This window comes from Oncorhynchus masou, unplaced genomic scaffold (assembly GCF_036934945.1).
Source record: "Oncorhynchus masou masou isolate Uvic2021 unplaced genomic scaffold, UVic_Omas_1.1 unplaced_scaffold_1339, whole genome shotgun sequence".
NCBI classification, from domain to species: Eukaryota; Metazoa; Chordata; class Actinopteri; order Salmoniformes; family Salmonidae; genus Oncorhynchus; species Oncorhynchus masou.
Genome location: NW_027003272.1, coordinates 64,550 through 77,592, shown reverse-complemented (window position 1 = coordinate 77,592; position 13,043 = coordinate 64,550). Strand labels below are relative to the sequence as shown.

The following is a 13,043-nucleotide window of genomic DNA, read 5'->3' as shown; positions in this document are numbered from 1 at the left end:
ACCATTCTTCATACTGTACAGTAAGGTGTGATATCATTATAGTCATAACACCACCATTCTTCATACTGTACAGTAAGGTGTGATATCATTATAGTGATAACACCACCATTCTTCATACTGTACAGTAAGGTGTGATATCATTATAGTGATAACACCACCATTCTTCATACTGTACAGTAAGGTGTGATATCATTATAGTGATAACACCACCATTCTTCATACTGTACAGTAAGGTGTGATATCATTATAGTGATAACACCACCATTCTTCATACTGTACAGTAAGGTGTGATATCATTATAGTGATAACACCACCATTCTTCATACTGTACAGTAAGGTGTGATATCATTATAGTGATAACACCACCATTCTTCATACTGTACAGTAAGGTGTGATATCATTATAGTCATAACACCACCATTCTTCATACTGTACAGTAAGGTGTGATATCATTATAGTGATAACACCACCATTCTTCATACTGTACAGTAAGGTGTGATATCATTATAGTGATAACACCACCATTCTTCATACTGTACAGTAAGGTGTGATATCATTATAGTGATAACACCACCATTCTTCATACTGTACAGTAAGGTGTGATATCATTATAGTGATAACACCACCATTCTTCATACTGTACAGTAAGGTGTGATATCATTATAGTGATAACACCACCATTCTTCATACTGTACAGTAAGGTGTGATATCATTATAGTCATAACACCACCATTCTTCATACTGTACAGTAAGGTGTGATATCATTATAGTGATAACACCACCATTCTTCATACTGTACAGTAAGGTGTGATATCATTATAGTGATAACACCACCATTCTTCATACTGTACAGTAAGGTGTGAAATGATTGGGTGTCTGAGGTCCTATGGAAGCTACGGAGGGCTGTGGGGTGTAGGAGACCTCATATATCAGTAGTCATAACAGTAATAATGCCACCATTCCTGCACGTGACTACTTCCTGTCTGGATCAGTCAGACCCTGCGAGGCTGGAGGACAGAACATTTGGCTTCTTTCCAATTAACGGTCACCAAGATGATTAGCTTCAGGTAGAATACTGATACAATATTATTGTTATCTTCTGGACTTTGCCCTCACCAGTAGATACATCCACTTTCCAGAACAAGAAGTGTACAGGAAGTAGTTTATAAACTAAGACATTTCGTAAACATTGCAAAGGCAGGTTTGATTGAACTGCAGCCGTATAAGTGGTGGGGTATTGAAGAGGGTGTGTGGGAGTGGTCTTCTTACCGTTCAGTTTTGTAGCTGGAGCATCTTTCCAGTGGGATCTTCAGCACCCTGTCACTAAGCCCCACAAACAACGACCTATCGCTGTGGAGGATTTGAAGGCTCTTGATTGGCTCGCTTTCGCCCTCAGGGAGGAGCCTCATCTCTTCCAGGTAACACCCCCGCATGCTCTTATTGGTCGTGGAGAGGGCCTTCAGGATGGTGCCGTATTCTTATTGGACAAACAAACAAAATGAGACATCTAGCCTCTGTCTTTCTCTCTCTCCCTCTCTCCCTCTCTCCCTCTCTTCCCTTCCCTCCCTCTCCCCGTCCCTCCCTGCCTGCCCGCCCGCCCCTCCCTCCCTTCCAGTTCATTCACCAGTGCCGATGTACATGACGTGGTAGAGGGTGTCTCGGCCCTGCACGATGTCCACCACCAGCTTGGAGAAGCGGATGTTGTCCTGGTACAGGAGGGGGTCGGTGGAGACGGGCTGCACCACGTCAGACATGAGGAAGAGACGCTGGGCGTCCTGCAGGCTGCGCTCAGTCTGGTTCTCCCCTGGACCTCGCTCCTCCAGGGTATCACACTGAGGGGGCAGGCAGGGAGAAGGACAACTTTTTGATTTGTTTTTTCCCAAATGTTTTTCCTAAATTATACTGATTAATTTTGCAATAAATCAGAGATCACAAGGTGGAGCCTAGGAGCTTGATGAAACGCTAATTTGAGTAATTGACTAGTGGAATCAGGTGTGATGAAACACTAATTTGAGTAATTGACCAGTGGAATCAGGTTTGATGAAAGGCTCATTTGAGTCATTGACTAGTGGAATCAGGTGTGATGAAAGGCTCATTTGAGTCATCGACTAGTGGAATTAGGTTTGATGAAAGGCTCATTTGAGTCATCGACTAGTGGAATTAGGTTTGATGAAAGGCTCATTTGAGTCATCGACTAGTGGAATTAGGTGTGATGAAAGGCTCATTTGAGTCATCGACTAGTGGAATTAGGTTTGATGAAAGGCTCATTTGAGTCATTGACTAGTGGAATCAGGTGTGATGAAAGGCTCATTTGAGTCATCGACTAGTGGAATTAGGTTTGATGAAAGGCTCATTTGAGTCATTGACTAGTGGAATCAGGTGTGATGGAAGGCTCATTTGAGTCATCGACTAGTGGAATTAGGTTTGATGAAAGGCTCATTTGAGTCATTGACTAGTGGAATCAGTTGTGATGAAAGGCTCATTTGAGTCATCGACTAGTGGAATTAGGTGTGATGGAAGGCTCATTTGAGTCATTGACTAGTGGAATCAGTTGTGATGAAAGGCTCATTTGAGTCATCGACTAGTGGAATCAGTTGTGATGAAAGGCTCATTTGAGTCATTGACTAGTGGAATCAGGTGTGATGAAAGGCTCATTTGAGTCATTGACTAGTGGAATCAGGTGTGATGAAAGGCTCATTTGAGTCATTGACTAGTGGAATCAGGTGTGATGAAAGGCTAATTTGAGTCATTGACTAGTGGAATCAGGTGTGATGAAAGGCTCATTTGAGTCATTGACTAGTGGAATCAGGTGTGATGAAAGGCTAATTTGAGTCATTGACTAGTGGAATCAGGTGTGATGAAAGGCTCATTTGAGTCATTGACTAGTGGAATCGATAGTTCAGGTGTGATGAAAGGCTCATTTGAGTCATTGACTAGTGGAATCAGGTGTGATGAAAGGCTCATTTGAGTCATTGACTAGTGGAATCAGGTGTGATGAAAGGCTCATTTGAGTCATTGACTAGTGGAATCAGGTGTGATGAAAGGCTCATTTGAGTCATTGACTAGTGGAATTAGGTTTGATGAAAGGCTCATTTGAGTCATTGACTAGTGGAATCAGGTGTGATGAAAGGCTCATTTGAGTCATTGACTAGTGGAATCAGGTGTGATGAAAGGCTCATTTGAGTCATTGACTAGTGGAATTAGGTGTGATGAAAGGCTCATTTGAGTCATTGACTAGTGGAATCAGGTTTGATGAAAGGCCCATTTGAGTCATCGACTAGTGGAATTAGGTTTGATGAAAGGCTCATTTGAGTCATCGACTAGTGGAATTAGGTGTGATGGAAGGCTCATTTGAGTCATCGACTAGTGGAATTAGCTGTGCTAGTTCAGACATACGTGAAACATCTTGGTTCCTGAGTAGAGGGCTGGGAAACAGTGAAAGAAGGAATCTAGTAGAAGAGCAGACAGTAGACTTTGCATCGCCCCCTACCTGGAAGTTGGGGATGGGGTTGGGGGTGGAGAGCCAGCTTGTACGAGGGTTCTCCTGGTAACGGAACGGTCCGTTGAACGCCTGGGTGATGGCGCTGAGGTTGAAAGCACACACAGCCGACGCAGAGATGCTGTTCCTGTTAGGAAGAGAGGGACATAAAGACGTCAGGACACCGTGACTCAGAGGCCATGGCAGTGAACCAATCGATACGGTTTTTAACGGTGAGCGAGCGTTGTGCCCTTTCCTTTTCAATGAGGATCAAATGCTTTGGTTGCACCTCGACTCGCGTTGGTTGAGCGCCGTCCACTTTTTTTCAATCCAATCCATCAAATGTATCTATAAAGCCCTTTGTACGGACATCGCAGGAAAAATACAGCAGCCTATTTGATACAGGAAACCACTGTTCATAAAGAACTGAATTGATGCGTAAGACCTACTTATGTTCTTAGTTCAAAAGAGAGCTTAATGGCGTCTACAGTATACAAAGACATTTATCTATCAATTATAATAGTTATTACTATGAATATAAGGTACAATATGGCACATAATTGGATAATAATTGGATAATGACAGGATAATGACAGGATAATGATTTTTGATGATCTCCCAGTGCTGGCACAGACATGTCTTTCTTTCCTATAGACCTGTGCTCCCATCTCATCTTAAACAATCCTCACAGTCTTTTAAACCTCTCAGCTGCAACACAGACAAAGGTATTCACTGGTAAAAGGAGGGAAAGGGTAAGGAGAAAAGGACTACGAAAAGGAACTGCAACCGAAACACAAGGCAAAACTCATAGTAATAGAATCTACAGAACATTCAAGTCAATGATGTCATAATGGGTGGACTGGCAGCCATTGCGAGTGCACCGGTGGAACAGTCAAATTGCCAGGGTTAGAGGTTCCAAGCCCTTTCTATAGATTCTATTTATATGGTAAAACCCTCCGAAACAGAGACGCAGATCAAGACACACCACGTCTTCATCACTAAGGTCTTTCAGAGTGGTTCCTGTTATCCCTGGAGGATACCTGAGATCACTATCGTTTCAATGCCTTGCAGCCTGTCTTTTGTCTGTGCGACTGGGATAAGATGTCTTTCTCAATACCTCAGAGTTTACAAGCCTTTTAGCTCTGCCCTGGGTGAGTCCAAAATGGACCTCAGACAGAAGAGTGCTTGTGCCAGTAATACAGGCCCAAATTGATGCTACTGCTCTCTCTCAATAGGACCATTAGTACAGGTATGAAAGGAACCACTGGGGTACTGTACTGTATCTGACTGTACTGTATCTGACTGTACTGTACCCGACTGTACTGTATCAGACTGTACTGTATCTGACTGTACTGTATCAGACTGTACTGTATCTGACTGTACTGTGTCTGACTGTACTGTGTCTGACTGTACTGTATCAGACTGTACTGTATCTGACTGTACTGTAACAGACTGTACTGTAGCTGACTGTACTGTGTCTGACTGTACTGTATCAGACTGTACTGTGTCTGACTGTACTGTAACAGACTGTACTGTATCTGACTGTACTGTGTCTGACTGTACTGTAGCTGACTGTACTGTGTCTGACTGTACTGTAACAGACTGTACTGTATCTGACTGTACTGTGTCTGACTGTACAGTATCTGACTGTACTGTATCTGACTGTACTGTAGCAGACTGTACTGTATCTGACTGTACTGTATCTGACTGTACTGTATCTGACTGTACTGTAGCAGACTGTACTGTATCTGACTGTACTGTATCTGACTGTACTGTAGCAGACTGTACTGTATCTGACTGTACTGTATCTGACTGTACTGTAGCAGACTGTACTGTAGCAGACTGTACTGTATCTGACTGTACTGTATCTGACTGTACTGTATCTGATTGTACTGTATCAGACTGTACTGTATCTGACTGTACTGTATCTGACTGTACTGTAGCAGACTGTACTGTATCTGACTGTACTGTATCTGACTGTACTGTAGCAGACTGTACTGTAGCAGACTGTACTGTATCTGACTGTACTGTAGCAGACTGTACTGTATCTGACTGTACTGTATCTGACTGTACTGTATCTGACTGTACTGTAGCAGACTGTACTGTAGCAGACTGTACTGTATCTGACTGTACTGTATCTGACTGTACTGTATCTGATTGTACTGTATCTGACTGTACTGTATCTGACTGTACTGTATCTGACTGTACTGTATCTGACTGTACTGTAGCAGACTGTACTGTAGCAGACTGTACTGTATCTGACTGTACTGTATCTGACTGTACTGTAGCAGACTGTACTGTATCTGACTGTACTGTATCTGACTGTACTGTATCTGACTGTACTGTATCAGACTGTACTGTATCTGACTGTACTGTATCTGACTGTACTGTAGCAGACTGTACTGTATCTGACTGTACTGTATCTGACTGTACTGTATCTGACTGTACTGTAGCAGACTGTACTGTATCTGACTGTACTGTATCTGACTGTACTGTAGCAGACTGTACTGTATCTGACTGTACTGTATCTGACTGTACTGTAGCAGACTGTACTGTATCTGACTGTACTGTATCTGACTGTACTGTATCTGACTGTACTGTATCAGACTGTACTGTATCTGACTGTACTGTATCTGACTGTACTGTAGCAGACTGTACTGTATCTGACTGTACTGTATCTGACTGTACTGTATCTGACTGTACTGTAGCAGACTGTACTGTATCTGACTGTACTGTATCTGACTGTACTGTAGCAGACTGTACTGTAGCAGACTGTACTGTATCTGACTGTACTGTATCTGACTGTACTGTATCTGACTGTACTGTAGCAGACTGTACTGTAGCTGGCTGTATTGTAACAGACTGTACTGTATCTGACTGTACTGTAGCAGACTGTACTGTATCTGACTGTACTGTAGCAGACTGTACTGTATCTGACTGTACTGTATCTGACTGTACTGTAGCAGACTGTACTGTAGCAGACTGTACTGAAGCTGGCTGTAGCTGACTGTACTGTGGCTGACTGTACTGCAGTGTGTAGGTTTACATCATGTTAATAACAGGGTCTAGGAGGAGAGGTAGATGGGTTAGAAGCCTACCACACTAATATAGTGTGTTATAACTACTGGCACTGAGTCTATCAGAGAGGGGTTCTGAACAGACCAATGAGAAGGAACATGGGACTACAGACTGGCAGAGAGGGGTTCTGAACAGACCAATGAGAAGGAACATGGGACTATAGACTGGCAGAGAGGGGTTCTGAACAGACCAATGAGAAGGAACATGGAACTACAGACTGGTAGAGAGGGGTTCTGAACAGACCAAGGAGAAGGAACATGGGACTACAGACTGGCAGAGAGGGGTTCTGAACAGACCAATGAGAAGGAACATGGGACTACAGACTGGCAGAGAGGGGTTCTGAACAGACCAAGGAGAAGAAACATGGGACTACAGACTGGCAGAGAGGGGTTCTGAACAGACCAATGAGAAGGAACATGGGACTACAGACTGGCAGAGAGGGGTTCTGAACAGAACAAGGAGAAGAAACATGGGACTACAGACTGGCAGAGAGGGGTTCTGAACAGACCAATGAGAAGGAACATGGGACTACAGACTGGCAGAGAGGGGTTCTGAACAGACCAAGGAGAAGAAACATGGGACTACAGACTGGCAGAGAGGGGTTCTGAACAGACCAATGAGAATGAACATGGGACTACAGACTGGCAGAGAGGGGTTCTGAACAGACCAATGAGAAGGAACATGGGACTACAGACTGGCAGAGAGGGTTCTGAACAGACCAATGAGAAGGAACATGGGACTACAGACTGGCAGAGAGGGGTTCTGAACAGACCAAGGAGAAGGAACATGGGACTACAGACTGGCAGAGAGGGGTTCTGAACAGACCAAGGAGAAGGAACATGGGACTACAGACTGGCAGAGAGGGGTTCTGAACAGACCAATGAGAAGGAACATGGGACTACAGACTGGCAGAGAGGGGTTCTGAACAGACCAAGGAGAAGGAACATGGGACTACAGACTGGCAGAGAGGGGTTCTGAACAGACCAATGAGAAGGAACATGGGACTACAGACTGGCAGAGAGGGGTTCTGAACAGACCAATGAGAAGGAACATGGGACTACAGACTGGCAGAGAGGGGTTCTGAACAGACCAATGAGAAGGAACATGGGACTACAGACTGGCAGAGAGGGGTTCTGAACAGACCAATGAGAAGGAACATGGGACTATAGACTGGCAGAGAGGGGTTCTGAACAGACCAATGAGAAGGAACATGGGACTACAGACTGGCAGAGAGGGGTTCTGAACAGACCAATGAGAAGGAACATGGGACTATAGACTGGCAGAGAGGGGTTCTGAACAGACCAATGAGAAGGAACATGGGACTATAGACTGGTAGAGAGGGGATTCTGGGTGTTGGTTCTGAACAGACCAATGATAAGGGCACATGGGACTATAGACTGGCAGAGAGGGGATTCTGGGTGTTGGTTCTGAACAGACCAATGATAAGGGCACATGGGACTATAGACTGGCAGAGAGGGGATTCTGGGTGTTGGTTCTGAACAGACCAAGGAGAAGGAACATGGGACTACAGACTGGTAGAGAGGGGATTCTGGGTGTTGGTTCTGAACAGACCAATGATAAGGGCACATGGGACTATAGACTGGCAGAGAGGGGATTCTGGGTGTTGGTTCTGAACAGACCAATGATAAGGGCACATGGGACTATAGACTGGCAGAGAGGGGATTCTGGGTGTTGGTTCTGAACAGACCAATGATAAGGGCACATGGGACTATAGACTGGCAGAGAGAGGATTCTGGGTGTTTGTTCTAAACAGACCAATGATAAGGGCACATGGGACTATAGACTGGCAGAGAGGGGATTCTGGGTGTTGGTTCTGAACAGACCAATGATAAGGGCACATGGGACTATAGACTGGCAGGGAGGAGCTTCTGGACAGGATATGATGCTTTAGGCTATGCACAGAGTAGGACCGACAGACTGACAGACAGACAGCAACCCAAAACCTGACAGGGTTAACTAACACAAATGGTTCACCACAATCAATTTCCACAACCCTTTGAGTTTAAAACCTATTTAAGTGTTTCACAGTCACACAGAAATGTTCTTAAGTGGATTTATCCTCCAACACCATTCTTCCTTGCGGACTAAAGCGTCTCTCCCAGACAAGGTTCTGCTCTGTCGCTAAGCCAAGGGCACCGACACAGACAGAGACGGGAGAAGAAAAGACTCGAGAAGTGATTTTCACTTCCCTCCTCTCAGCATTTGTCCAAACAGCTTGAAATGTGTAATATGCTTCTCAGCATCTGTAAAACCTTCAGCCTCAGCAGGATGCTGTTAGGGCAATGTGTAAATAAATGAACTAAAACAAAGTAGGACTGGATAGATGGAGAATAAAGGTGTGTGTGTGTGTGTGTGTGTGTGTGTGTGTGTGTGTGTGTGTGTGTGTGTGTGTGTGTGTGTGTGTGTGTGTGTGTGTGTGTGTGTGTGTGTGTGTGTGTGTGTGTGTGTGTGTGTGTGTGTGTGTCTGCATCTATACATGTGTATATATATATATACAGTACCAGTCAAAAGTTTGGACACACCTACTCATTCCAGGGTTTTTCTTTATTTTTACTATTTTCTACATTGTAGAATAATAGTGAAGACATCAAAACGATGAAATAACACATATGGAATCTTGGAGTAAGCAAAAAAGTGTTCAACAGATATTTTATATTTGAGATTCTTCAAAGTAGCCTTGATGACAGCTTTGCAATGTAGAGAATAGTCCAAATAATGATAAACCCTTGAATGAGCAGGTGTGTCCAAACTACTGACTGGTTCTGTACATGTAAAAGAGCCTGTGTGTGTATGACAGACAATGTGTGTGTTCATTTTATGTGTGTGTCTGTGTGTAGGTGTGTGTGCGTGTGTCACTCACACGTTGGTGGTGAAGATGCCGTAGATGAGGTCCTGTTCGGGCAGATAGAAGGTGCTCTGCAGCTCGTTATAGTAGAAGGGGATCTCTCCTGACCGCGAGCAGTTCAACCGCGCCTTCATGAACGTAGTCCAAGTGTCCTCCAATAGGAAGCGACCGCCCACGTCGTTCTTACAGACCCGGGCCACTCGGGAGAACACGGTCCGACCGCAGTCATGTTCCACTGCGTTCTCTCTCAGGAAGAAATAGGTGAAGAGGCCCACCTCGTAGACTGAGATAAAGTGAGGGTCTGGAGGAGAGAGGAAGGAGGGAGGGGAGGAGGGGAGAAGACAGGAATAGAGAAAGAGAGGGAGGGGAGAAGACAGGAATAGAGAAAGAGAGGGAGGGGAGAAGACAGGAATAGAGAAAGAGAGGGAGGGGAGAAGACAGGAATAGAGAAAGAGAGGGAGGGGAGAAGACAGGAATAGAGAAAGAGAGGGAGGGGAGAAGACAGGAATAGAGAAAGAGAGGGAGGGGGAGAAGACAGGAATAGAGAAAGAGAGGGAGGGGGAGAAGACAGGAATAGAGAAAGAGAGGGAGGGGAGAAGACAGGAATAGAGAAAGAGAGGGAGGGGAGAAGACAGGAATAGAGAAAGAGAGGGAGGGGAGAAGACAGGAATAGAGAAAGAGAGGGAGGGGAGAAGACAGGAATAGAGAACGAGAGGGAGGGGAGAAGACAGGAATAGAGAAAGAGAGGGAGGGGAGAAGACAGGAATAGAGAAAGAGAGGGAGGGGAGAAGACAGGAATAGAGAAAGAGAGGGAGGGGAGAAGACAGGAATAGAGAAAGAGAGGGAGGGAGAAGACAGGAATAGAGAACGAGAGGGAGGGGAGAAGACAGGAATAGAGAACGAGAGGGAGGGGAGAAGACAGGAATAGAGAAAGAGAGGGAGGGAGAAGACAGGAATAGAGAAAGAGAGGGAGGGGAGAAGACAGGAATAGAGAACGAGAGGGAGGGGAGAAGACAGGAATAGAGAAAGAGAGGGAGGGAGAAGACAGGAATAGAGAAAGAGAGGGAGGGGAGAAGACAGGAATAGAGAAAGAGAGGGAGGGGAGAAGACAGGAATAGAGAACGAGAGGGAGGGGAGAAGACAGGAATAGAGAACGAGAGGGAGGGGAGAAGACCGGAATAGAGAAAGAGAGGGAGGGGAGAAGACAGGAATAGAGAAAGAGAGGGAGGGGAGAAGACAGGAATAGAGAAAGAGAGGGAGGGGAGAAGACCGGAATAGAGAAAGAGAGGGAGGGAAGGTGTAAGAGATATGGTATTTCAGCTCCAAACGGCTGATGCAGCAGCAGGAATGTGAGCAGTGATGTTCTTGGCATGGAATCAGTAGTTCTCTCTTCCTTACACCTTCCTATTACCATTAGGACTCATCCTCTAGGATTCCCTTCACGTTAGAACATAAGGAGTGCCTCTAGCCAGTTACAGTTGGCTGTTCAGTAATGTATTGGCATTGACATAGAATTGCTCGAATGCAAATACCTCATCAAGTCTATGTTCCCTGATGGGTGGACTGGCAGCCATATTGAATGTACCCATAACCAGGAAGCAAAGCAGGAAGTACAGTCATGATCCAATTGTAATTCTATTCCTACACTATTAGACAAAATAGTTCCAAAAGGGTTCTTCGGCTGTCCCTATAGGATAACCCTTTTTGTGTTCTATATGGAACCAAAAAGGTTTCTTCAAAGGGTTCTCTTTTTTTCAAAGAGTGTATGGTTCACATGAGTGTTTACCGTTGAGCCATTTGGAGTTGTACTGGGCTGTTCGCAGCGGCGGCATGTTACCAAGGCTACGGTAGATGACGGGGTCACGACCCGAGAAGTCGATGACAGTGGCGGCGTAGAGTTCGCCCTTCTCTGTTACCATGGCAGTGGAGTTGTGACGCGGGTCGTAGGGGCATCTCGCCACCCCGTTCACCGTGTCCATCACCCGACTGATGTTTCCTATCTGGAAGAGGATGGAAGAAGGGTGAGGTGTTTAGATAGAGGTATGTCCAGATGTCCATACTAGGATCCTAAACAGCAGGAACAGGCCACTCCATTCAGCTAAGGGATGATTTTTGTCGGAGCGGATGTCAGGGGCCCGGAACATAATTATTATAATTTTTACACTGTAAATAGACCACAACTAAGCCAAAAAATATATTGTATTTGAAAATAACAATCCCTTCATTCGTTGATTACATTGAGACACAATCATGTCTCCTCTTTTACTCGTGGGAATACTGGAGAACAGATTTGTTCCGGTTTTGCCGCAGACACCTGCTATACAGTATGCATGGCCAAAACATTACTTCATATACACTGAACAGAAATAGAAACGCAACATGGAAAGTGTTGGTCCCATGTTTCATCAGCTGAAATAAAATATCCCAGAAATGTTCCATACTCACAAAAAGCTTATCTCTCAAATTTTGGCCACAAATTTGTTTATATCCTTGTTAGTGCATCTTATGTGGGGGACAATAAAAGGCCACCCTAAAATGTACAGTTTTGTTACACAACACAATGCCACAGATGTCTCAAGTTTTGAGGAGGGGTGCAATTGGCATGCTGACTGCAGGAATGTCCACCAGAGCCGTTGCCAGAGAAGTGAATGTTCATTTCTCTACCATAAGCCCACTCCAACGCTGTTTGCCAGCAGGTCCAACTGACCTTACAACCGCGAAGCACGCCAGCCCACATCCGGCTTCTTCACCTGCGGGATTGTCTGAGACCAGCCAGCCCACATCTGGCTTCTTCACCTGCGGGATTGTCTGAGACCAGCCACCCAGCCCACATCTGGCTTCTTCACCTGCGGGATTGTCTGAGACCACCCAGCCCACATCTGGCTTCTTCACCTGCGGGATTGTCTGAGACCAGCCAGCCGGACAGCGGATGACACTGTGGGTTTGCACAACCAAATAATTTCTGCACAAACTGCCAGAAACCGTCTCAGGGAAGCTGATCTGTGTTCTTGTCGTCTTGACCTGACTGCAGTTCGGCGTTGTAACCGACTTCAGTGGGCAAAGGCTCACCTAGGATGGCCACTGGCACGCTGGAGAGGTGTGCTCTTTACGGATGAATCCCGGATTCTACTGTACCGGCAGATGTCAGAAAGCGTGTCGTGGCGTAGTGTGGGTCAGTGGTTTGCTGTTCAACATTGTGAACAAAGTGCTCCATCCTGTCCCTCCTCTCTCATCTCCCTCTCCTGTTACTCCTCTCCCATCTCCCCCTCCCTCTCATGTTACTCCTCTCTCACCCCCTCGCCTGTTACGCCTCTCTCATCTCCCCCTCCCTCTCCTGTTACTCCTCTCTCATCTCCCTCTCCTGTTACTCCTCTCTCACCCCCTCGCCTGTTACGCCTCTCTCATCTCCCCCTCCCTCTCCTGTTACTCCTCTCTCATCTCCCTCTCCTGTTACTCCTCTCTCATCTCCCTCTCCTGTTACTCCTCTCTCATCTCCCTCGCCTGTTACGCCTCTCTCATCTCCCTCGCCTGTTACGCCTCTCTCATCTCCCCCTCCCTCTCCTGTTACTCCTCTCTCATCTCCCTCTCCTGTTACTCCTCTCTCATCTCCCTCGCCTGTTA

General features: G+C 45.7%; 1 protein-coding gene across 1 annotated transcript in view; it reads right to left on the bottom strand.

The window, feature by feature from the left end:
* The window catches only part of LOC135530419 (semaphorin-5B-like), a 70,120-nt gene that overhangs the window by 42,286 nt on the left and 14,791 nt on the right, over positions 1-13,043 (bottom strand). Inside the window, exons 6-10 of the mRNA XM_064958751.1 lie at positions 11,209-11,422; positions 9,438-9,723; positions 3,491-3,626; positions 1,625-1,832; positions 1,270-1,477 (exon numbers count right to left, since the gene is read on the bottom strand). Of these exons, the coding sequence (XP_064814823.1) occupies positions 1,270-1,477; positions 1,625-1,832; positions 3,491-3,626; positions 9,438-9,723; positions 11,209-11,422 (1,052 nt within the window). The remainder of the gene's footprint in view (positions 1-1,269; positions 1,478-1,624; positions 1,833-3,490; positions 3,627-9,437; positions 9,724-11,208; positions 11,423-13,043) is intronic.